The sequence below is a fragment of the Entelurus aequoreus genome, linkage group LG02 (genome assembly GCF_033978785.1).
Source record: "Entelurus aequoreus isolate RoL-2023_Sb linkage group LG02, RoL_Eaeq_v1.1, whole genome shotgun sequence".
Lineage (NCBI taxonomy): Eukaryota > Metazoa > Chordata > Actinopteri > Syngnathiformes > Syngnathidae > Entelurus > Entelurus aequoreus.
The window spans coordinates 28,680,261-28,706,521 of record NC_084732.1 but is presented as its reverse complement, the minus strand read 5'-3'; the positions used below and the strand labels follow the sequence as shown (position 1 = coordinate 28,706,521).

Sequence of the window (26,261 nt, the reverse complement as noted above, 5' to 3'; positions counted from 1 at the left end):
TCTAGTAAAGGCATAAAAGTGGTCAGAATCAAGTGTTTCCTAACTTGTAGGAAAAAACAGGACTTGTTTCGAAAGAAAAAAAAAAACAATTTAATGTTAAATTTTGGCCACAAGTTTTTCTAGGTGTGATTTAAAATACAAATACTCATCAGTAACAATCCCCAAGTACTGATGTGTCGTGACCATTTCAAGTTCAAACTTATAAGCAGTTGATATTTTGGTAATGTTCGATGACAGTCCGTTGCCATTTGAAAATCTCATCAACTTAGATTTATCTGTATTTAGCACTAGTCTCAGCTGAGTCAGCTGGGACTGAACAACATTAAAAGCAGACTGCAGGAACTCAAAGGTTTGCGCTACAGCAGAGAATGAACAATATATGACCTCGTCATCTGCATAAAAACGGAACGCAGCATCTGACACATTATCACAGAGATGATTTACATAGATGGAAAACAACAACGGGCCTAATATGGAACCCTGAGATATAGAGGTGTCAAAAAAATCAATTTTTGAATAAATCGCGATTCTTACCTGTAACGATTCTTAATCGATTAATTGTAGATGCCCATATCTGCTGTACAGATTTCCTTTAGAAAAGAGAAGTGTGGGATATTTCTCTGTATTTGTTAAATGTTTGGGTAGAATTTATTAAACAAAACCAGTTTTCTTTTAAGTAATATAGAAATGTATCAGATCTGTTATGTATTTTATGGAGGAATGTAGTTAATCATAGAACTGGCACCTAATGTTATTTAAATAAGTATTGATTTTGAATGGAGGATTGATTCTGAATCGGATCGTTACCCCATTTCCATGTAAGGAATCTCATTACTGGACGAGGAATGATTGAAAATATGCGTACGAGGTTCTGCAATAAAATCAACAGCTTACTTTAAAAAGAAGGGCCTACATTTGTTAGGACTTGCAGATTTACCAGGATCCACTTCTTTTAAGGCTCTCTTGACCTCAAACAAATTCATCCAAGGAGTAAAACTAAATGTATTGGCTATGAAAGGGGGAAAGGATGGTGACATGCAAACCTTCTGAACATTCGGCTGATTTGGATGTGGCGATAAGGAGTCAAAAAAACCCCAGAAAAAATAAAATGTTCATTAAAACAATTAAGTACATCTGATTCATCAGTTTGACTACACAAGTCTTTCACGATACAAGTTGGCAGATATTTGTGGTTATGACTTTCCAGAATTTTTTGGGATCATTGAAGGTACTGGTGGTTTGCACAAGATAAAACTCAGACTTTGACTTCTTGACAAGCGATCTCCTGCTGCCTTAAAAACATCCAGTCAGCCTGGGATTTGGTATTTCTAGCCATGGCCCAGGTAGCATCCCTTTCTTTTGACTGGACAGTTCAGGAGGCAACCAAGGATTACTTCTACTTTTCACTCTGAAATTATGTAGAGGAGCATGTTTGTTTATCCATCCATCCATTTTCTACCGCTTGACCTGTTCGGGGTTGCGGGGGGTGCTGGAGCCTATCTCAGCTGCTTCGGGCGGAAGGCGGCGTACACCCTGGACAAGTCGCCACCTCATCACAGGGCCAACACAGATAGACAGACAACATTCACACTCACATTCACACACTAGGGCCAATTTAGTGTTGCCAATCAACCTATCCACAGGTGCATGTTTGTTGGAGGCGGGAGGAAGCCGGAGTACCCGGAGGGAACCCACGCATTCACGGGGAGAACATGCAAACTCCACACAGAAAGATCCCGAGCCCAGGATCGAACCCATTATAATATTGATAAATGCATCATGAAATATATCCAGGCCAACTCAACATCACTAAAAAGAGTGATCATGGACCAATCAAAGAGCCATAAATCATAATAAAAAGCTTGCTCACAAAAATGCTTAAAAATATGTTTAAGAATAATTAGTGGCCTCACTTTTAAGAGCTTAGCTTGACAAACAGTGGCGATAACACAGTAGTCACTCAAATCATTTGCAACAATACCAACATGAGAGTATTTATTATGATGAGCATTTGTTAAAAAAAGATCTAGAAAGAGAAGATTTCTCTGGGCATTTGAGATTAGGACGGGTTGGGCCGCTAATGAGCTGTGTAAGAGTAAACGAGTCACAGGTTGATTTAAAACCATCAGAGGCAAACCACAACCAGTCACAATTCAGATCCACAATAAGAAGAATCTCATTAAAGTTCAGGGTGAAAGCTGATTGTTTAGTGACAGTAGGGCCTAACTGCTTGCTGAAGGGGGTCTGTAACAACCAATAATAATTATAAAACTGTCCTTAAGGAGTTCCGCTTTAAGTGCAAGGAATTCAAATTGTTTGCTATGGTATACAGACAATAAAGGAGCTACATTAAATGCATGTTTTATATATATTGAAATTCTGCCACATTTTCTAGCCTTTAATATCTTTATCTGTGATGGATTACTTAAACCAGGTTTCAGAGAAGACAAATATGTCAGTATCAGTAGTTGTAGCCCAGATCCTCATAAGATCTAGTTTAGGAAGTAGACTTCTAACAATTAGATGAATAATGCCAAGCCTAGATCCGGATTTAAAATCACAAAGGGTACTCAAACACTTACTATCTGGACCAGGGTTAGGTTGAACTACCATTGAGGAGACCGAGGTCATGTCCTCAGTATTTTTTCTAAGTGACAAGAAGATGATGTAACTGACTGCAAATGTACTTTGTGTAGCACATTGTGACACGCTAACATCATCCAGTAGATCATCCTCTCTCAATATATACGATATTTGGTCATGCACAGTATATTCATCATAACATTTGTTCAATACCATAACCTACTTTAAATATATATATATATATATATATATATATATATATATATATATATATATATATATATATATATATATATATATATATATATATATATACATACATACATACATATATATATATATATACATACATATATATATATACACACATATATATACAGTATATATATATATATATATATATATATATATATATATATATATATATATATACACACACACACACAAACATTTTAGGGGTGGACGGTAACTATCTAACAAAATAAAAAATAGTTCTGATACAAAAAAAAAGCTCCAATGAGTAGGGCTGGACTAGTAATCAAATTTAGATTTAGATTTTGACTTGTCATGATTATTAAAACATTCTAATGAATGAAAAGCAATTAACAGGCCGTGGGAAATCCATGCAAATTCCTGAGCTTGTAACGGTTAAAGAGAGAAGTGAGGGTATGAGTGAAAAAAACGGACCACATCCACTCGAAGTTTGGGATCTCACCATGGTTGCCACTCTCATTTATTTGACACAGCGCCAGTATTCCAAATCACTTATTTCCATTAATTTCAATCACTTAAGTTTGGATTCCAGAACAACAAAAAAGAAAAGTGGGAGCTTAGAAAAATAGCATCCTCATGTTTAATAATCACCCCAAATAATTGTATTTATTATTTTTGCCATAATTGTCCAGCCCAACCAATGAGGCGAGATTACTCGTACGTGTGCTGGAGGTGTGTTAAGTTGAGTAAATCAAGTTCTCCTTATCTCCTACCTGTATCATGCTATTTGCACGAAATGGTTCTACAAAAATTACCCCTGTAGTCTAAAAAACATTGCGCTTCAATGCATCAAACCTCATCAGCCACCTGAAATGCCAACATTGCTGCATCAGTGTTTTCAAAGCCTAGAAAGCCGCCTGCGCTGCTAAAGAAGCTGCCCCAAAGTGTGCACATCTACAGTTAAATCTAAACTAAACAAAATTAGATATAAATAAATTATCGGTTATTGGTCTTGAGAAGCAGCAAGTTATCTGTGTCAGTATCGGTTCGAGGAAAAAACATATTGTGCATCCTTATTATAACTAACAAAATGGAGGGAACATACTAATTTGGAATGTGCAAATAATAAAGTACTTCATAGTCTGTGAAGAAAGAGCAAAGCAGAGTATATAATTAGCATGCAACTGTGAATAAAAAACAGCTGACAGAGCAAAATACGTTATGACTACAGTGAGGAGTAAGATATGAGAGGCTAAGAATGAAGTGTAAACAAACCTGGCCATTTGTTTGTAAGCCTCCTCTGCCACAGCAAAGATGTGTGGGTCCATGTCTCCCATGTTCTGGCCGCTGTAGGCGTTGATGATGTCTGTTCCGTAAATGGGCAATGTCTCATAAGGGTTGATGGCCACCAAAACAATTCCTGCCACAAAAAGGAAATATGTGAGCTAAGGTATACTGTGCTAGCAACGAAGATAGCAGACTTACACATGTATGTTGCATTATGCCATAAACAATAGGTGGGTTGCAATCACGTGACCTAGAGGCACATCCGGGCACTTTCAGGTTTCAGGCGATAGTCTAAGCCCCATTAGGCTCCTGTTTATTCACCTGCATCAGTGTAGATTTAGGCGTATGTTGAAAGGTTTAGAGGCAAATATAAAAGCGATCATGAAAAATGGGGGGGGGGGGGGTCCTGCGGTCCTCTCCAAGGTTTCTCATAGTCATTCATATTGACATCCCACTGGGTTGTGAGTTTTTCCTTGCTCATATGTGGGCTCTGAACTGAGGATGTCGTTGTGGCTTGTGCAGCCCTTTGAGACACTTGTGATTTAGGGCTACCGCATTTTTCGGATTATAAATCGCAGTTTTTTTCATAATTTGGCCGGGGGTGCGACATATACTCCGGAGTGATTTATGTGTGAAATTTTTAACACATTACCGTAAAATATCAAACAATATTATTTATCTCATTCGCGTAAGAGACAAAGGAAATGTCAGCAATCGTCACACACACGTCAGCAATAGTCACACACACGTCAACCAATAAGAATTCGGCAGGGGCGGGTCATGGCAGAAGTGCATTGTGGGTCATGGGATGCTAACTGCTACTATGTCCGTAGCTATTAAAATGGATAATTTCAACATTGGCGGTAACTTATGAAAACTGAGAAGGGCTGAACAAAAATGGCACCGAAAAGGAAATCATATACTGCAGATTACAAGCTGGACGTAGTGAAATATGCAGCAGAAAACGGCGATCGAGCAGCAGAAAGAAAGTAAGCGGCGCATACCAGGAGCAACCTTGAGGAAGAAGATTTCATGGGATTTAGTGATCAGGAGTGACAGATTGTTTGGTAAACGTATAACATGTTCTATATGTTCTAGTTATTTGAATGACTCTTACCATAATATGTTACGTTAACATACCAGGCACGTTCTCAGTTGGTTATTTATGCCTCATATAACGTACACTTATTCAGTCTGTTGGTCACTATTCTTTTTTTTATTTTAAATTGCCTTTCAAATGTCTATTCTTGGTGTTGGATTTTTATCAAATAAATTTCCCCCAAAAATGCGACTTATACTCGAGTGCGACGTATATGTTTTTTTCCTTCTTTATTATGCATTTTCGGCCGGTGCGACCTATACTCCGGAGCAACTTATAATCCGAAAAATACGGTATATAAATAAACATTGATTGATTGATTGATTGATATGCAACCCTCCTATACCACTAAATATTTGGTACAACACAGTAGGATTAAATATACAGTTAGAAACAGACACTAGAAAGGCATAGCTCATAGACTGCCACAATGTATCCCACTGGGCATCCTCCAACTGTATTGCCTCATGTAGCAGCCAAGGGAGTTCCTACCACAGTAAGTGTAGATGAGCTTTGAGTCAATGAAGCGAACTTTGAGGTTGTGCAGCACTGCCGGCTCGTGGAGGTAGCTGAGCGCCGTGAGGTCATTCTCACCCACCAGGATGTCAGGGTTACGAAGGTAGGGCAGGTTCTTTGTCTTGGGGTCCAGCTTGTGCTCGAGGTTCTGAAGACAGGCAGGCCGGCAAGAAAAATATGTAGATATACGATAAAAAATTAATTGTCCAAAAATAAAGACCCATTATTACAGAGGATTGTATTGATGATGATTGTTGCAGCACTAGCTTGTGTGTCTGTATTCTGACATGATGATTACTGCATTACCCTGAATATATATAAAAACGACTTTGTAGATTGGAAAAAATGTAAATGAAAAAAAGAAATACATGGTTGTACAATAACAACCACAATGTACTGCACAGGGAAACCACCAATTGTTGATACTGTATGTACAGTATATTCATTGTTAAAGCTGTCAAAAACCAGGGTCTGAAAAAAGGGTGAAGCAAATGACACTGTTGATTATGTTTTCACATGAAAAAAAGATAGTATTTCTGGCCCATGTTGAGCTTGCAATTAATCAAGCCACCACTTTTTCCCCACGCTTTGAACCCTGCACTTTATATACAATGTTGTGGCTAATTTATGGATTTTTATTTTACTGACATTCAAATTCAAACAATACTGGTAACAATAATTAAAAGGGGCATAGGTTTTGTAGGAGGCTTTATTTACTTCCCCCAGGCCAAGCTCCCTTCGACTGCATCTCTACCTAGTCAGCCATGTTGTAGTTTTTAGCACTTCAATATTGAGTCTACTGGTAGATATAAGTTACAACTATACTCACATTTTTATTAGAAATGGCAGCAGCTGACAATTTTAGCATATATGTGTATGTAGGAGCCAGTTTACCCCACAAGAGAATAGAGAAAAATAAAGAACTCATTTACTACAACTTTGAACTACAGCGGTATAAAAATGGCGGACTCACGCCAAGCTCATTGGGTAAACGTCTACCTTATATGGAGATATCCGTTGACAAAATATGTCACAATCGTCTGAAATTCCAAACTGCTGATTTGGAAAGAGACAAACGTGTTTTATTCATATCTGCACCACGCCTTCATGGTTTGTATTCAAATTTTGGAGAGTTATGGGAATCCCAAATATACAGAAAGGTAAGAAAAGTTGGTTTTCCATAGGGCTGGAAAAAAAACCAATTTCAATATTATATTATGTAAGACACGTAATCGATATCAATAAAAAAAGTGTTCGATAATTTTTTCTCTTCTTTGTCGGAACAAACAGGAAGATGCAAAGCAAGATTGGTTGCATGAACAAAGGCACTCGCTCTGCGGTAACCGAGCAACACAGGAAGTGATCACGAATCAATGGGAGTGACATGCTAACAGCCAATCAGGTAACGGTATCAACTGTCAAGTTTAGTGGCGCCATGTTGTCTCGCGGTTTATTATTTGCATGCAGTGAGAAGAAAAACTAAAAATGAGGGCTGCAGAGAGCGAATAAATTGTCGATAAAACAGGAAAAGTCACCTCAACAATATGGCATTTTTTTGATTTTTTAAAATTGGACCGTAGTCAGACCACCTTAGCCTCACTCACCCATGCCCACTTTCTAGCAGTAAACCTACCAAAAAAATGTTATCCTCTGGTTTCTCTTTGTTTACATTTTCTCACGTTACACTAATTTGTCACACTTTAAGCATTTCTTACAAATTCCTTATTTTCGCACTTTAATTTAAAAAGGTTATTGTTTTCCATTTTTGTGTTGAGATTTCCTCTCCTTTCTCCCTTGACAGCTGAGGAGATTAAGGTTAAACTTAAAAAGAACATTTTTAGATTTAATATATTTTTCTTCTTATCCTTATTTTCCATTTCGTCATGAAACTAATTAATAATTATCGATACAATACACATAAATCGCGATACAGTTTTGAGACATATCGACCAGCCCTATTTCAAATTGTTTTGGAAACTGTGGACGTCGTGTTCTCTGGACCAAAGAGGAAAATAACCATCCGGACTGTTATAGGCGCAAAGTTCAAAAGCCAGCATCTGTGATGGTATGAGGGTGTATTAGTGCCCAAGGCATGGGTAACTTACACATATGTGAAGGCACCATTAATGCTGAAAGGTACATACAGGTTTTGGAGCAACATATGTTGCCAACCAAGCAACATCCTTTTTCATGGACACCCCTGCTGATTTCAGCAATACAATGCCAAGCCACATTCTGCATGAGTTACAACAGCGTGGGTTAATAGTAAAAGAGTGTGGGTACTAGACTGGCCTGCATGTAGTCCATCCACCTGTCTGCCATTGAATATGTGTGGCGCATTATGAAGCGTAAAATACGACAACGAAGACCCCTGACTGTTGAACAACTTAAGCTGTACATCAAGCAAGAATGGGAAATAATTCTACCTGAAAAGCTTTAAAAATGTGTCTCCTCAGTTCCCAAACGTTTACTGGGTGTTGTTAAAAGGAAAGGCCATGTAACACAGTGGTAAAATTGCCCCTGTGCTAACTTTTTTGCAATGTGTTGCTGCCATTAAATTCTAAGTTAATGATTATTTGCAAAAAAAAAAATTACGTTTCTCAGTTCGAACATTAAATATCTTGTCTTTAAAGGCTATTCAATTGAACATAAGTTGAAAAGGATTTGCAAATCATTGTATTCTGTTTTTATTTACGATTTACATAATGTGCCAACTTCCCTGGTTTTGGGTTTTGTAGAGACTGACACACTAAAATTCAAACTAACTATGCAAGACGTTTCTTAAAAATGCATCATTCTGATGTAGATATTATTTAACAGCAAGTCCACTAATAGTTAAGCTTCACAGAGAGACTAGTAACCATGTCTGGCTGGAAGTGCAGCAGCAATCGTTTTTTTAAAAATCCATAAAACGCAAACTCTTCCAAATGTATTTCATACAGAGTATATCATGAGAATTTAATTTCAACTAACATGCTGGTTCATCTTTCATCTTCAAAAATTACACATGTTCCTCTTACTCTGTCTGATGCTTGTCCAATTCGAAAACAAGAAATACATATCATTAAGCGTGTTGTTTTGTTGCTGGACAAACAAGACTCTTGTACTGTATGTAGTTTAAATCAACACACTCATTAAAAAAACGCAGTAATTGGGAATGTCTAATTACATTTTTAGTATCACCAACAATAACAGCACTGCTTTCTTAAGATGCCCAAGAGTAAAAGAGCGCCGGTGGTGGTTTTGAGAAATGAAATGAGTTGCTACACATTTAAATTGCTTCCTGAGGGAATCCTTGTAAACTTCATTTGTGATGAGAGCTAATTGTAAAACCGATAACGCTAATGATGCGCCCTTAGAGGCAGCAAGAGGAAGAAAGGCCTCAAAAATGGAGCTGAACAGGACGGAGAAGAAGACACTCACCGAGCCATCCTCCAACATGAGCTGCAGTGAGGCGTCGCCATTTTTGTAGTCCTTGGTCAACTCAGCAGACTTCCACACCTCCTCCACATCTGGGATCCACACCCGAGCGGACTGTGGGACACAAGAAAAATAAAGTCAGGATAGAAAAGAAAAACAACATGTAAAGTATTTCCATCTGATTAATCAATTTAACTTACTTCACCAATTATTATATTGTGATTACTTATGGAGTATATTGTGAATAAATTTAGAACAGGAAGTGAACAAAAGTTTTAGCAAATGTTATGTAAAAGAAAAGGTGTAGGATTAAATAAGCTCTGTTTCTTCCTACTCCTTTTCGAACATGTTGAAAAGAGAAACTGGAAATTGTGATGTATCATGTTGTATGCTTGCATGTTCGAAATAAACTCAAACTCAAACTCAAACTCAAGGGCAATACTATAGAAATGAAACCTGAATATATTTTAGAGTAGTCAGTGTACAGCTTGTGTAGCAGGATTAGGAATGGGTATGTTTACCATCTGAACCGATACGGTACCAATTCGGGGTACCTGGCAATCGCTATTGGTACACGGTATACATTTTTGGTACTTTTGTGCTTATGTAGTAATAAATGTTCATTTTCTTAACATTTAACAGTGAGCTGATAATAACTGTGCTGTACAGTTGTTACATCTTGTTTTTTTACCATTTTGATTCTAATTTGCAAGTATGCATTCATTTCAGTTTGTGCTAGGTGTGTTGCCGTGATCTTGGGCAGGGCTGTATGTTTAGCTTTTTCACTTGTAGCACCGGTGCTACTAAATGAAAAAAATTATAGTTACACAGGACATTTTTTGTAGCACAGAAAACATTTTGTAGCAATATGAAATATCTTAAATATCACAATTTCATTCACTATTGACACTCAAACAAGGCACACATGTACATACATAAATACACAATACTGTAATGGTCAATTAAACATAGAGAACATCCCTAAACTGTGCTAGCACTGTCGGTAGCAAGAGTGTAGGGCTGGGCGATATGCACCTAAACTCATACCCCAATATAGTTTGGCCTATAAACTAACCCAAGGATAGAAATATCCGTTGACGTAACTAAATATCTCCACCATGCCTTGATGTAAAATTTTTGGGACTGATAGGGATGCCAAATACTCAAAAACAGGTACAAACAAGTAAGAAAAGTAGGTTTAGCATAATAGGATCCCAATTTAAGAGGTGTTTTGAGATAAGAAAAAAGAATAATCCTTGAAATTAGTATAAGAAAAGTCAAATATAATCTCCAATCTTTTTTAAAAAAATTAAATTTTAGCTATGCTCAATTCTTTAGCTAAAAAAACACAAAAAAACAAAACGTGAAATTAAGTGTCCTGGTTTAAGATAACATGTTTAAAGGCCTACTGAAACCCACTACTACCGACCACGCAGTCTGATAGTTTATATATCAATGATGAAATCTTAACATTGCAACACATGCCAATACGGCCGGGTTAACTTATAAAGTGCAATTTGAAATTTCCCGCGAAACTTCCGGTTGAAAACGTCTATGTATGATGACGTTTGCGCGTGACGTCAATGGTTGAAACGGAAGTATTCGGACACATTGTATCTCAATACAAACAGCTCTGTTTTCATCGCAAAATTCCACGGTATTCTGGACATCTGTGTTGGTAAATATTTTGCAATTTGTTTAATGAACAATGGAGACTGCAAAGAAGAAAGCTGTAGGTGGGATCGGTGTATTAGCGGCTGGCTGCAGCAACACAACCAGGAGGACTTTGACTTGTATAGCAGACGCGCTATCCGACACTAGCCGCCGACCGCATCTATGATCGGGTGAAGTCCTTCGTCGCGCCGTCGATCGCTGGAACGCAGGTGAGCACGGGTGTTGATGAGCAGATGAGGGCTGGCGTAGGTGGAAAGATAATGTTTTTATCATAGCTCTGACGAGGTCCCGTAGCTAAGTTAGCTTCAATGGCGTCGTTAGCAACAGCATTGCTAGGCTTCGACAGGCGGCACAGCATTAACCGTGTAGTTACAGGTCCAGTGTTTGGTTTGGTGTCTCCTGATAGTAGTATTGTTGATCTGCTGTCTATCCTTCCAGTCAGGGGCTTATTTCTTTTGTTTCTATCTGCATTCAAGCATGATGCTATCACGTTAGCTCCGTAGCTAAAGTGCTTCACCGATATATTGTCGTGGAGATAAAAGTCACTGTGAGTGTCCATTTCGCGTTCTCGACTCTCATTTTCAAGAGGATATAGTATCCGAGGTGGTTTAAAATACAAATCCGTGATCCACAATAGAAAAAGGAGAGAGTGTGGAATCCAATGAGCCCTTGTACCTAAGTTACGGTCAGAGCGAAAAAAGATACGTCCTGCACTGCACTCTAGTCCTTCACTCTCACGTTCCTCATCCACAAATCTTTCATCCTGGCTCAAATTAATGGGGTAATCATCGCTTTCTCAGTCCGAATCGCTCTCGCTGTTGGTGTAAACAATGGGGAAATGTGAGGAGCCCTTCAACCTGTGACGTCACGCTACTTCCGGTACAGGCAAGGCTTTTTTTATCAGCGACCAAAAGTTGCGAACTTTATCGTTGATGTTCTCTACTAAATCCTTTCAGCAAAAAAATGGCAATATTGCGAAATGATCAAGTATGACACACAGAATGAATCTGCTATCCCCGTTTAAATAAAAACATTTAATTTCAGTAGGCCTTTAAACGTCTTCAGCAACATGAAAATTATTGACCTTTAACAATGTTTTTTTTTATAGGTGAACATTATTATAGGACATAAACATGTATTTTAAATGGATTTTAAGAGCAAAATGTGATGAAAGGGTTGAAATCCCTATTCGCACATGTGCGGCAGGTTGTTTTTTTTAAGTCGCACGCTCTATTTTTAGGGGCATTAGCAAGTAGATTTGTCACACCGTACAGCCCTGATGTGGTAGTCTCGGTGCTTGTTTACTATGTTGAGCCTTACTAAGTTTTCATACAAGGGATGTTGAACATGTTGAAAAGAGAAACTGGAAATTGTGATGTATCATGTTGTATGCTTGCATGTTCGAAATAAACTCAAACTCAACTCAACGGAAGTTACGATCAAGGTTTTATGTTGCCGATTCTGATACTGATTATCCATGAGTGAGATCAACCGATACCAATACCAATCACATGTATTAACTTTAAATGTTTTCATTTATTTAAGGTGAGTGCTATTGACAGTTAAACAATATCAACACACTTCCATTTTATTACATTTACTTGGTTGAGCAGAACAAAGTCAATGTTGCAAAATAAGCAGTAACTGCTATTTACTACTCATTTAAATAATTTGGTAAGTACTCCTGTGTTCAGGGCATTATTCTCTGAGTTTGTAAAGAAAAACAACAAAAAACTTGTTTTGAGAAAATAAAATATTGCTGTGCTCACTCTTGCATCGATCATATACTGATACAATATCGACACCACCAATTTATAGATCGATACGCCCTTCTCTTACATGTTGTGTACTGACTGCGACAATGCTGAGTGCTGACACACCAACAGTTGTTGTTATATTATCCTCTCTCTGGACTCTTATTAATCACTTGTTAATTCCCTGTTAATATCTGCTTACTTTCTGCTGTAACGGGGTTCCATCTACATTTCTTAAGGTGTACTAAACACTTATTTATGGGTGTTGTTTCAAGCTAACTTAGCTTAGCTATTAGTATGCCTGCTCCAGGCTTTCTCTCTGTGTATAACATGTTTAGCTTTGTCCTCCAGTGATAATACTCCTTGATCATGATACTAAGGACACTAAGAAATGCAGTTTGTTTTACATAATGGAGGTGATTATTATTAGCTCAAGGGAGCCGCTCCACACTCTGTATGGAAATAGGCGTTTGCGATCAGCATTTAAAGGCATTAATCAGCAATGGCAATGGCCGATCACAGCATTGTGTGTGCCCACATATCTCTATGACCACAATGACCACCTCGCCGGGCCAGCATTACTGAAAAATTCTGTATTCCTACAAAATCTGGCAAGACACCAACGCACTGCAGGCAATTTTTTAATCGTCCTTAAAAGTGTGCTTATGTCCTTTTTGTGTTGAGCTGACTAAAAAGCATAATGTTTATTTAATTTAATTTTTTTTTCTGTCCTGTCCAGCCACTCAAGGAAATCATATTGTTGATGTAGATGCCCATATCTGCTGTAAATATTTACTTTACAAAAGTGTGAGATACTTCTCTTGTTGCCTTATTTGTATTTTACTTTATTAAATGGATTTATATTCATGTTTGGCGCAGCCGGACCAGAGCAGAAGGGGATAGAAAGAAGGAAAAAAAGGAAGACAGAGGGGGAAATTGCGGGAACAAGAGGGGGATAAGACAGAGAGATGACAACAACAACAACAATAACATCAACAAATACGAAATGTACAAATATGATACGAAAAGGGATAGCAAAGAAGCAGTTAGCGAAGTAAATATTAAAAACGAAGAAATGACAATGAACATTATTGCACTACAAATGGAACAATAAAAATACCATAAGAAATAGCACCATTGATAATTAATAATAACAATAATTACCTCAAATATCAACAATACAATTGTTTCAAACGCAACAATACATATATGTAATGAAAACTTGAATTACAAAGGAAAGCAGATAAATGGAGGGGGAGAAAGAGAAGCAAACTGTATTAACCTTGTAGATTGTTATAGGTATCAAAATAATAGGTTACGCTTTATCAGTGCTTTACCCAGTTTCCCCTTGGGGAACAACGTTAATATATGTTTGATGAAACGTGATTATATGTATGTAATATATGTAGGTGTATGTACACATAAGTGCTTGTATATGTACCATATGTGTATATGTATATTTGTACAGTGAATGTGTGTGTGTCTGTATGTACCATGAGTGTGTATGTATGTATTTGTGTATGTATGTGGGAGTGTAGGTACCGATGTATGTGGGTAAGTGCCAATGTGTGCGGGTGTGTATGTATGAATGTACATATGTATGTTTATATGTATGAATAATTGTGTGTATGTGAGTATATACGTGTATTTGAATGTACAATATATTTGACTCCCATTGTGTGCGGGAGCCCAAGTATGGCCCCAGCCACCCAGAGAGCCCAACCCAAAACAGCCGGTGCGGTGCCCAGGGAACAAGGGACCACCGGCCCCATGCAGTCAGGCCGGCCAGCAACAGGAGCCCCGTACACTATGCCGCCCGGCAGGCCAGCAGCAGGCCGTAGACAAATGCGCCCAGCAAAAGACGGGGCACGGGAGAAGCAGGGGACAGCCAGTCCCCAAGCCAGAGAGAGACCACACCCCGCCTCGAGGGGCCCAGAGACTCCCCACAGCCTGAAGGGAAGACCGCCCAGCCCCACAAAAAACATTTAATTAAAGCAAACTTCCAGTCATGGTAATAAAAACGTAATAATTATCTGTTTTGGGTACACTTATTGATAATGAAAAATTATATCTATCTGCGATTCATCGCGATTCATTTTGAGTTAATTTTGAACTAAATGCAATTATTCGCAATTATTTATATATATATATATATATATATATATATATATATATATATATATATATATATATATATATATATATATATATATATATATATATATATATATATATATACACACACACACAGGTAAAAGCCAGTAAATTAGAATATTTTGAAAAACTTGATTTATTTCAGTAATTGCATTCAAAAGGTGTAACTTGTACATTATATTTATTCATTGCACACAGACTGATGCATTCAAATGTTTATTTCATTTAATTTTGATGATTTGAAGTGGCAACAAATGAAAATCCAAAATTCCGTGTGTCACAAAATTTTACCTGGTTCACACACACACACACACACACACACCTGTATACATATAAAAAAATGAAAATGACGCAATGTCGTATACGTCAGTAGCCAAAGTAAGAACCTTTTATACATACAGTATTATTAATTACATATGATACATTTAGAATACTGTATATAATAATATACAATATACAGGAAACATTTAAAGGTGCATAAATAATCTATTTATAATCAAATCAGAACTCCTGAATTCTAATCGTAATCAAATCATGAGGTGCCCAAAGATTCCCATCGCTAGTGTATCGAGTCCTTCTCAGAGGATAATAAATACTACTATAAAAGCTGTACAATGACTACTCTAATTTCTATAGTATCTTCCCTTAAGATGATGTAATGGAATGGTCGCTAAGAGCAAGTCGAACTGACAATAGCCAGGACGTTTGTGGGAAACAAGCTATTAAACAAATGTTACTCAGGCCTAGCAGTTGTGGATAGTGTGTGGTCGCACAATAGTACCACTCTTTAACACACCCGCACGCACACACGCACGCATGCACGCACACACTTCCCTATAAAACAGTTTCAGGCCTTATGGTAGCGAGACTGGAGGTAATCAGCTGATCACAGACTGTGGAATAACAGCTATGAATGCTGCCGGTCACATGGCGGAGGAATTCAGCTCGCACATGCGCACACACAGGTCATCCTTGTCATGACATAAGGGCACTGATTGAGAAAAGCACCACCACCACAGTGACCTTATGAACTGTGCACCACATTACATAAGCCAAAAGAGAAGTAATGATGACTTTAAAGAGGTTTAGCAGAACAAATTCTAGCAAGTGACACGTTTCATCCATTTAATCTGCCTTTTATAAGTACTTGTTTTGGTGTATGGCCGCCTTTTAATCCCACTTGGACTTGGAAAACCTCACAACTGCGCCGCTGAAAAAACGTGAGCGGTCGTACGGACTTTTTTGGATGCTGTTATCATCATCTTTGCTATGGACCTTCTCAAAACTCGCTCATACAAGATTCAAAGCCACTAAAACTTCCATCCGTCCATCTTAGCTGCATTGGGGCGGAAGACGGGGTACACCCTGGAGAAGTTGCCACAGGGTCAACACAAATAGACAACATTCACACTCACCATCCGTGTGATAATCTGCACACAAAGGAAGGGAGGTGTTTTTAGTTTTCTTCCAACACGGGCGAGTAACAGGCGCACAGGAATGTTTTTAGAGGATCTCTTGCTGACTGGTCTGTTGATCTTCACGCTTTCTTTGGGCTTCGCTGCGTAAAATGTGGATGACGATCTCAAGCAGTGGAGACAGAGAGGCCTTATTGTGGCTGAGTGCACAAAAACAGGCAGACTTTTATAATTTGGTCTGCTGCTCCACTACAAGTCATCTGAATCATGACATCATGGTCACGTCGATTTCCTTCTGTCTGCATGACTGCCTTTTCGTAGTACTTGTAGTAGTGAAAACGCAGCTGCAAACTTGGCACAAAATTATAGAGAACTAGAAAAAAACTAGAAAAGTAAAGGACAATTGATGGCTGATTAATAGCGATACCGATATAGCCTTTGACCCCAGGTATTAATTATTGAATGTGCTAGAAATCGGGGCTGTGCTACTGACTAATAAACAAACTGTGGCTGTCTAAACTGTGGGAAAGGACAAGATGTAGTTGCACATAATTGAAGCATTTTTTAAATCATATATCCTGCGTTTATTTATTACTGCATTCTATTTCTGGCCTGCTTCAGTTAACTTGACTCCTGTATGTACAAACCCCGTTTCCATATGAGTTGGGAAATTGTGTTAGATGTAAATATAAACGGAATACAATGATTTGCAAATCCTTTTCAACCCATATTCAATTGAATGCACTACAAAGACAAGATATTTGATGTTCAAACTCATAAACTTTTTTTTTTTTTGCAAATAATAATTAACTTAGAATTTTATGGCTGCAACACGTGCCAAAGTAGTTGAGAAAAGGCATGTTCACCACTGTGTTACATGGCCTTTCCTTTTAACAACACTCAGTAAACGTTTGGAAACTGAGGAGACACATTTTTAAAGCTTCTCAGGTGGAATTCTTTCCCATTCTTGCTTGATGTACAGCTTAAGTTGTTCAACAGTCCGGGGATCTCCGTTGTGGTATTTTAGGCTTCATAATGCGCCACACATTTTCAATGGGAGACAGGTCTGGACTACAGGCAGGCCAGTCTAGTACCCGCACTCATTTACTATGAAGCCACGTTGATGTAACACGTGGCTTGGTATTGTCTTGCTGAAATAAGCAGGGGCGTCCATGGAAACGTTGCTTGGATGGCAACATATGTTGCTCCAAAACCTGTATGTACCTTTCAGCATTAATGGCACCTTCACAGATGTGTAAGTTACCCATGTCTTGGGCACTAATACACCCCCATACCATCACAGATGCTGGCTTTTCAACTTTGCGCCTATAACAATCCGGATGGTTCTTTTCCTCTTTGGTCCGGAGGACACGACGTCCACAGTTTCCAAAAAAAATTTGAAATGTGGACTCGTCAGACCACAGAACACTTTTCCACTATGTATCAGTCCATCTTAGATGAGCTCAGGCCCAGCGAAGCTGACGGCGTTTCTGGGTGTTGTTGATAAACGGTTTTCGCCTTGCGTAGGAGAGTTTTAACTTGCACTTACAGATGTAGTGACCAACTGTAGTTACTGACAGTGGGTTTCTGAAGTGTTCCTGAGCCCATGTGGTGATATCCTTTACACACTGATATCACTTGTTGATGCAGTACAGCCTGAGGGATCAAAGGTCACAGGCTTAGCTGCTTACGTGCAGTGATTTCTCCAGATTCTCTGAACCCTTTGATGATATTACGGACCGTAGATGGTGAAATCCCTAAATTCCTTGCAATAGCTCGTTGAGAAAGGTTTTTCTTAAAATGTTCAACAATTTGCTCATGCATTTGTTGACAAAGTGGTAACCCTCGCCCCATCCTTGTTTGTGAATGACTGAGCATTTCATGGAATCTACTTTTATACCCAATCATGGCACCCACCTGTTCCCAATTTGCCTGTTCACCTGTGGGATGTTCCAAATAAGTATTTGATGAGCATTCCTCAACTTTATCAGTATTTATTGCCACCTTTCCCAACTTCTTTGTCACGTGTTGCTGGCATCAAATTCTAAAGTTAATGATTATTTGCAAAAAAAAAAAAGTTTATCAGTTTGAACATCAAATATGTTGTCTTTGTAGCATATTCAACTGAATATGAGTTGAAAAGAATTTGCAAATCATTGTATTCCGTTTATATTTACATCTAACACAATTTCCCAACTCATGTGGAAACGGGGTTTTATTAGGGATTTAACGACAAAGGGTATTAATGATAACTGCGGCAAAATTCCGGATGGTTAGTTTTACCATTGTTACAGTGAAACTGATTGAAAAACCATAATTCAATAAACTCACAGACTTACTGGCGTCAGCTCCCTAGCATAAATGCTAACATGAAAACAAGAGACATTAACGTGTTTCCTCATTAACAAACGACATAACCCAATATGAACTTATATAAACACATTGCTGTCTGAGCAACTAAAATATTCAATTGCGCTCGTTAAACCTACAAGCTGTGCTCCCTTAGAATAGAGTGATCGTTCTATACTCAGAAGGAGGTGTTTTTACGGTGCGTTCAAGGACCACTGAACAGAGTAGTTTGCCAAAAAGGTCACCAGAAATAATAAATAATAATAATAATATTATACTTTATTTGTTATGCACTTTCATGTAAATAAATCTTAAAGCGCTACAGTACAAACCATGTCCACACATCCATTTTCAACCGCTTGTCGCTTTCGGGGACGCGGGGGGTGCTGGAGCCTATCTCAGCTGCAACCGGGCGAAAGGCGGGGTACACCCTGGACAAGTCACCACCTCATCACAGGGCCAACACAGATAGACAGACAACCTTCACACTCACAGGGCCAATTTAGTGTTGCCAATCAACCTATCCAAATATTTAAAACAATAAAAGCTTAGCCATTAAAACAGATGAAATAGTAAGACTAAAACACTATCAGTGAGGCATAGAAAGACAATGTATTTTTGGTTCATATTTTGGTTATTTAAAAAAATACTAGGCGAAAAGATTTAGTGTGTCTATAAGTAGTTTTTCAGCACATTCAACAGTACTGCGATAATAATGATAACCGTGACAATTTTGGTCAAGATAACCATATCACATTTTAATATTGTTACATCCCTATCTGATACACAAAATGTATTCACATACGAATCGCAAATCTTATTTATTTTGATTCTAAATCGATTAATAATTCTTTGGCAGAGGGGTTAGTGCGTCTGCCTCACAATACGAAGTAGTCCTGGGTTCAATCCCGGGCTTGGGATCTTTCTGTGTGGAGTTTGCATGTTCTCCCCGTGACTGCGTGGGTTCCCTCCGGGTACTCCGGTTTCCTCCCACTTCCAAAGACATGCACCTGGGGATAGGTTGATTGGCAACACTAAAAATTGGCCCTAGTGTGTGAATGTGAGTGTGAATATTGTCTGTCTGTGTTGGCCCTGCGATGAGGTGGCGACTTGTCCAGGGTGTACCCCGCCTTCCATCCGATTGTAGCTGAGATAGGCTCCAGCACCCCCGCGACCCCGAAGGGAATAAGCGGTAGAAAATGGATGGATGGATGGAATATTTAAAACAACTTTTTTAGGCCATCTCCGTGCTTACTCGCTGTGCGTATACGTCATTCAGAAGCATCCAATTTGGCACAAGCTGGATCATATAAGGGGCTGTTTGCAACATTTACACAAATGCCTAAAGGGTGCTAACTTTTCAATGTATTTACACAGTATATCCCGCCCTCTTACGGCTTCTCCTACGAAATGACGTACGTAAGTAACATGCACGCGCATTAGCTTTAGATGTTGTTAGCTGATGATAGCAATTTGGATAGATAGCGTTAGCTGTCATTGAATGTATATTCTATCATAACAACAAATTATTTGTTGCGTCGCTTGGACTGCTTTTGTATACCTGCACGAGCTCCCTGCGTGAACGTGTTGACGAGATGAGGTGAGTGACCGCCGTAAACACCAATCATTTTATTCGGGCCAGTAAAATATTTTGTTACATAAACTTTGTAATTGTGAAAATTATGGACGATTATCAAAAAATGGGCTCAGTTAAACCACTAATGGTAACATAAGCTGACCGGTGGTGTTCTGTTTTATTTTTTGCTTTGAAAAATGTAACTGAGGAAGTTGCAAACAGCACCTTTAAGTGAAGCCAGATGAGGAAATACATCTCTGCGAACAAAATGATTGGTTGACCACTTGTCAATCTGTGATTTGGGACAGCTTCTTTCCTGTTTCTGTAATTGTGAGTTGATTAGTCTTTTCTTAATTTGGTTTGTGAAATTCCAAAGAGTTTCGTCTTTTGTTATTTTGGTTTGTTAAGTTGTGAATTCCTTTGTATTTTTGTTGATCGGTCTGTGTACTCATTTGTTCTTGTTTGTGAAAGCAAGTTGTTTTTTTTTGTCTTTTGTTAATTTGGTTTGTGTAATAGTCAATTATTTTGTCTTTTGTTATTTTGGTTTCTGTAATTGTTCATTATTTACTGTTTTGGTATAATGTCCATCCATCCATTTTCTACCGCTTATTCCCTTCGGGGTCGCGGGGGGTGCTGGAGCCTATCTCAGCTACAATCGGGCGGAAGGCGGGGTACACCCTGGACAAGTCGCCACCTCATCGCAGGGCCAACACAGATAGACAGACAACATTCACACTCACATTCACACACTAGGGCCAATTTAGTGTTGCCAATCAATCTATCCCCAGGTGCATGTCTTTGGAGGTGGGAGGAAGCCGGAGTACCCGGAGGGAACCCACGCAGTCACGGGGAGAACACGCAAACTCAACACAGAAAGATCCCGAGGCCGGGATTGAACTCACGACTACTCAGGACCTTCGTATTGTGAGGCAGACGCACTAACCCCGTGCTGCCTGGTATAATGTGGCTTGTGTAATTGTATATATGTTTTGTCTTTTGTTCATTTGTTTTCAGTACTTGTATGTTGTTTTGTCTTTTGTTAATTTGGTTTGTGTAATTACAAGATGTTTTGTCTTTTAGTAATGTGGTTTGTAAAATTATAAATTGTTTTGTATTTTGTTAATTTGGTTTGTGAAATTTTAAATTATTTTCTCTTTGAATTTGGTGTGACTGTAAGTTGTTTTGTTAATTTGGTTTATGTCCTTGTAAGGTGTTTTGTCTGCATACTTGCCAACCCTCCCGGTTTTACCGGGAGACTCCCGGAATTCAGCGCCTCTCCCGATAACCTCCCGGAAGAAATTTTCTCCCGATAAACTCCCGGAATTCAGCCGGAGCTGGAGGCCACGCCCCCTCCAGCTCAATGCGGACCTGAGTGGGGACAGCGGCGACAGTCTGTTTTCACGTCCGCTTTCCCACGATATAAACAGCGTGCCTGCCCAATCACGTTATAACTGTAGAATGATCGAGGGCGAGTTCTTGGTTTCTTATGTGGGTTTATTGTTATGCAGTTTCATTAACGTCCTCCCAGCGCGGTAACAACACACAACAACAGCAGTCACGTTTTCGTCTACCGTAAAGCAGTTCGTCTGCCGTAAACAGCAATGTTGTGACACTCTTAAACAGGACAATACTGCCATCTACTGGATAGCCTCCGGAACACTGAAATTCAAGTACCGTATTTCCTTGAATTGGCGCCGGGAATATAGTATTCGCCTGCCTAGAATTACAGCCGGGTCAAATTCGTTTCGCAAAATAATTAGCGCATGCTTGGCACTTCCGCCGGGTCAAATATGAGTCATTAAATGACTCCCGCCTCCTGGTGGTAGAGGGCGCTAGTAATCCTTCTTGCGACTACCAGTACTGCAGGAGACAGGTACTGCAGAAGAAGACAACAAGCAGCAAGCATGCAGCAATTGTTTGCTTGCACTTTTACCATGGAGGATTACATATCTAAAATAAAACCGTTTTCTAAACTGGACTTTCAATCGAAGCAGGAGGTAATAATTAAAGGAATATCTCCAGAGACTTTTAAAATTGAAGAAAGATGAGAAAGACTGCCTTTGATCAGAAGCAGCTGCACATTGACCCATTTACAAGTAAAGGTAAGATCATAATAACGTTTTTTTTTATTAAATGTGCTTTTCATGATAAGGTATGCGCCGGAGTGAGAAGAGGTTTTAAAATAATTAGAGCATGCTTGCTCATTCCGCATGGTTTTGGTAACCGCAGGAGTGAGAAGAGGTTTTAAATTAATTAGCGCCCCTGCGGCTATTCAAGGAAATACGGTATTTCTTTTATTTATATGTATAATAAAATATATATATATATATATATATATATATATATATATATATATATATATATATAAAACTATAATTCACTGAAAGTATTTCATACATATATACATATATATATATATATATCAGTGTTTCCCACACATTCATTTATTTGTGGCGGCTTGCCACGAAAGATTACGTCCGCCACAAATTTAAAAAAAAAAATTAAAAAATTTAAAAACATTTTTTTTTTTTTTTTTGTCCTGTCCAGCTTCTCAGGCAAATCATATAGTTGATGTAGATGCCCATATAGGCTGTTCAGATTTACTTTACAAAAGAGAAGTGTAGGATACTTCTCTTGTTGCCTTATTTGTATTTGACCACTACTGTTTTCTGTTTATTTGTTACTGACTGTGGCAGGACACCTCTGCCTCTGTTTCACTTTATGTTGCTGGTAAATAATATGGTTGTAGTAGTAGGCTAAAGTTAAATTATTTAGTATGCACCAATTAAAGGGGCAGAGCTTTAAGAGACATTTTAGCTTTTATATTTTATAAGATAAATTTTTTGTAAGAACCACAATTAATAAATATATTTCAGTGAATAACTTATTGTTCAAATCTGTATATAAATATGTACATAAAGTGTTGTAATTATATTGTAAAATGGATGGATGGATGGATGGACGTTTAAAACAAAACTGTTATTATTCATTAGTAAGTATACATTTTTTGAGCCTTTTTAGAGAAAATCATATCATTGTAGTAAATTATGCAAATTACCCGATGATGTCATGGTGACCACGCCCCCACCGCCACAGGTATCTTGGCAGTTTATGGGAAACACTGTGTGTGTGTATATATATATATATATATATATATATGAAATACTCGAGTTGGTGAATTGTAGCTGTAAATATACTCCTCCCCTCTTAACCATGTCCCCAACAACGACCCCCGCCCCCGCCCCACCCCCGACCACGCCCGAGCCCCCACCTCCCAGAATCGGAGGTCTCAAGGTTGGCAAGTATGTTTGTCTGTTGTTAAATTGTTTATGTCACTGTAATTTGTTTTATGAAACTTAAAAGCATTTGGCACTTCTAGCCATAACCTGACTCTCGCCAGATCAGGGATCGAGGGCAATGCAAACTCCTTCAAGATAGCAAAAAATAATGAACCAATCAAGATTGCTGGGCGGGATTTCATAGATGTGACGTAGCACCGAAGCGACTGTTTGATTCAAACAACAATGGCGGCACGCAGCGAGGAGTCGTGTGCTGACATTGATTCTGTTATTGCAGCTGTTTTGTCGAATCTATCGAATATTAATTCTTTAAAAGATGAACAGAGAACTTTTCGCACTGTCGTTATTCAATATGTCGGCTGTTCTGTTTTGGATTTCCCAGCGTCGCTCTCATCAGCGTCACGGGTTGATTTCGATTGGAGTGGTTGAAGTAGCACGTCATTCAAGATAACGGACAAGTGGTTTATCCAATCACATACAATGATTTTTTTACAAGGCCCCGCCTTCTGAAATACATCTCCTATTGAGAAGTCCCAGATCCTTGTGTGGAGCTCAGCGAACTACAAGGATCTGGCGAGAGTCAGGTTACTCCCAGGACCCCGCATATCAGTAAGGAGTAGGGTTAAATAAGCTCAGCTTTTACCTGCTTCTTTTCGACATTTTAAATAGTGCAAAGAATGAACATGTAATGTATACACTATGTAACCATTTCCATTTTGTGGTGGTATCAGTGGTATTAATACTGCAGTTTACTCATAACCGCTATTAAAACATTCGTTATGTTGCTGTTGTTTTGTGCAATATACTTGTTAATAAATGAGGGCTGTTTTCCATTCCACTTTCTCATGAACTCCAAACCAAATCATTATTAAAAGGCAAGCAAAGTTGTGTTTGTATAGATTTCAGAAATAACAGCCTTGCTCCAATTATCGGATGCTTTCAATCAACACCACTACACTACTGTTTTGACTGTGCCAAGACTGTCAATACTTAACATGCATGTCTTCTGGCTCCTGTAGTTGAAAATTGCAAAACAGTTTGAAAAAGAAAGCTACAAAAAGCCTGATGCCCTTCAAGGTTGTTTGAACCACATCGGAGTTTACTGTTCCAAACGTTACCACGGTGCACTGAATGGCGCCAACTGGCAAAAATGTGGCTTGTAAAAAGCTGTGACTGAAAGAAGGAAAGTGACCATACATCAAGATGTTTCTTCAAATGGCCTCCAACCAGACAACCAATGTCATCCCTAAAGCCAAACAAAGCATCGTCACAGTGCACCACACCATTATGTTGCTTCAATTTCTCATTTCCCACAGGGAGCAGCGCAGCAGCCAGCCTAGCAACCGAGAGGGGCTACGCTTGCTGGAAGGACAGATGAATAGAAGGAGGGAAGGGGAGGAGACGGCTAAAAATAGCGAGAGCAAGTTTGGAGCAGCATCGCACCTCATGCACACGTCTCAATCCTTATTATCACCCTCACACAGACACACACATTACACATTGGGTAGGCGTGAAGCCCAATTATGAAAAATTAGGCAACACTAAAATATACTGCCTATCAGCACACATCTTGAGAAGGGTGTTTGGAAACCAGAGGCGGTAGAGGGGAAGTTTGGTACATGCTGACAAGGACAGAAAGGAAATGGAGGCCTGGTGTGTATCGGGTGGCAGAAAGAGAGCAATGGATGGTGGCGGGGTGGGGTACGTCAGCGAGAAGAGCATTGGTGACATCATAAATCACAACTTCTGAGCATAATACACAAATATAACGCTTGCCATATCCTTCACTGTAGAGACAACTGGGTCTGGTCTGTGCAGATTAAAAAGACCTATCAGGTGAAATAGCTGCGATAGAAACAATATGAGGTGCGTTAAGTCATTAGCAAAACTATGCACCACTTCCTCCATTCAGTTGGTAACACATGCTCTAAAACATCAGCTTTGCATGTGCTTTAAAATATTGGTTGCACTAATCAGCTATAGTACAGTATACTCTATCCTTTAAATAGACCCCCCTTTTAGACCATTTGATCTGCTGTCTCTTTTCTGCTCTGCCCCCCCTCTCCTTCGTGGAGAGGGGGGGGCACAGAATAGGTGACCACAGATGACGCGCTAGCTGTTCAAAGTTGGGATTTGGGGTGGACCACTCATCTGTGCATCAGTTGGGGACGTCTCTGCGCTGCTGACTAGTCTCCACTCAAGATGATCTCCTGCTGGCCCCACTATGGACTGGACTCTCACATTACTATCTAGATCCACTCGACGTCCATTGCACCGGTCGCCCAGGGGGGGTGGGTCCCCAAATCTGCGGTCCCCTCCAAGGTTTCTCATTGTATTCCATTGGGTTGGGTTTTTCCTTGCCCTGAAGTGGGATCTGAGCCGAGGATGTTGTTGTGGCTTGTGCAGCCCTTTGAGACACTCGTGATTTAGGGCTATATAAATAAACTTTGATTGATTGATTGAGCTGTTAGTGTGAAACTCATGCATGTTATACATGATTGTATTGTTGTTTGTAATGAACTCTTCAGCACTATTACTGCTTACTTGTTACCATTATTACAACATTGATACTGTTGCTACTGTGTTGTGCATCATACTTATGAACAGAGATGTGCTGCTCAAATAGCCACTGATAAGTATCAGACGATTTTCCTGAAAAGAGTACGTGATCGCCTTAATGCCGATCAAAGACCGATCCCCTTTGACTGACACTATTTATTTTAGTCCCCCTGCTGACAAGCAGCTAGCAGCTATTTATGTGTCTTCAGTGTGGAGCCACTCCCCTAAGCTAATACTAATCACCTCCTTTATGGCAAGCACACCGCATTTATTAATATCTTAAGCGTCAATATCAAGTATTATTGTCACTGGAGGACGAGGCTAAACATGCCACACACATCGAGAGCAAGCATGCTAATAGCT

General features: G+C 39.0%; 1 protein-coding gene across 6 annotated transcripts in view; it reads right to left on the bottom strand.

Annotated features, from left to right (window-relative positions):
* myo5aa (myosin VAa) overlaps nucleotides 1–26,261 on the bottom strand; it is a 105,808-nt gene that overhangs the window by 53,210 nt on the left and 26,337 nt on the right. For all 6 annotated transcript variants that reach the window (XM_062024395.1, XM_062024416.1, XM_062024405.1 and 3 more), the window contains exons 2-4: nucleotides 9,122–9,232; nucleotides 5,675–5,846; nucleotides 4,072–4,216 (exon numbers count right to left, since the gene is read on the bottom strand). In XM_062024395.1, the coding sequence (XP_061880379.1) occupies nucleotides 4,072–4,216; nucleotides 5,675–5,846; nucleotides 9,122–9,232 (428 nt within the window). The remainder of the gene's footprint in view (nucleotides 1–4,071; nucleotides 4,217–5,674; nucleotides 5,847–9,121; nucleotides 9,233–26,261) is intronic.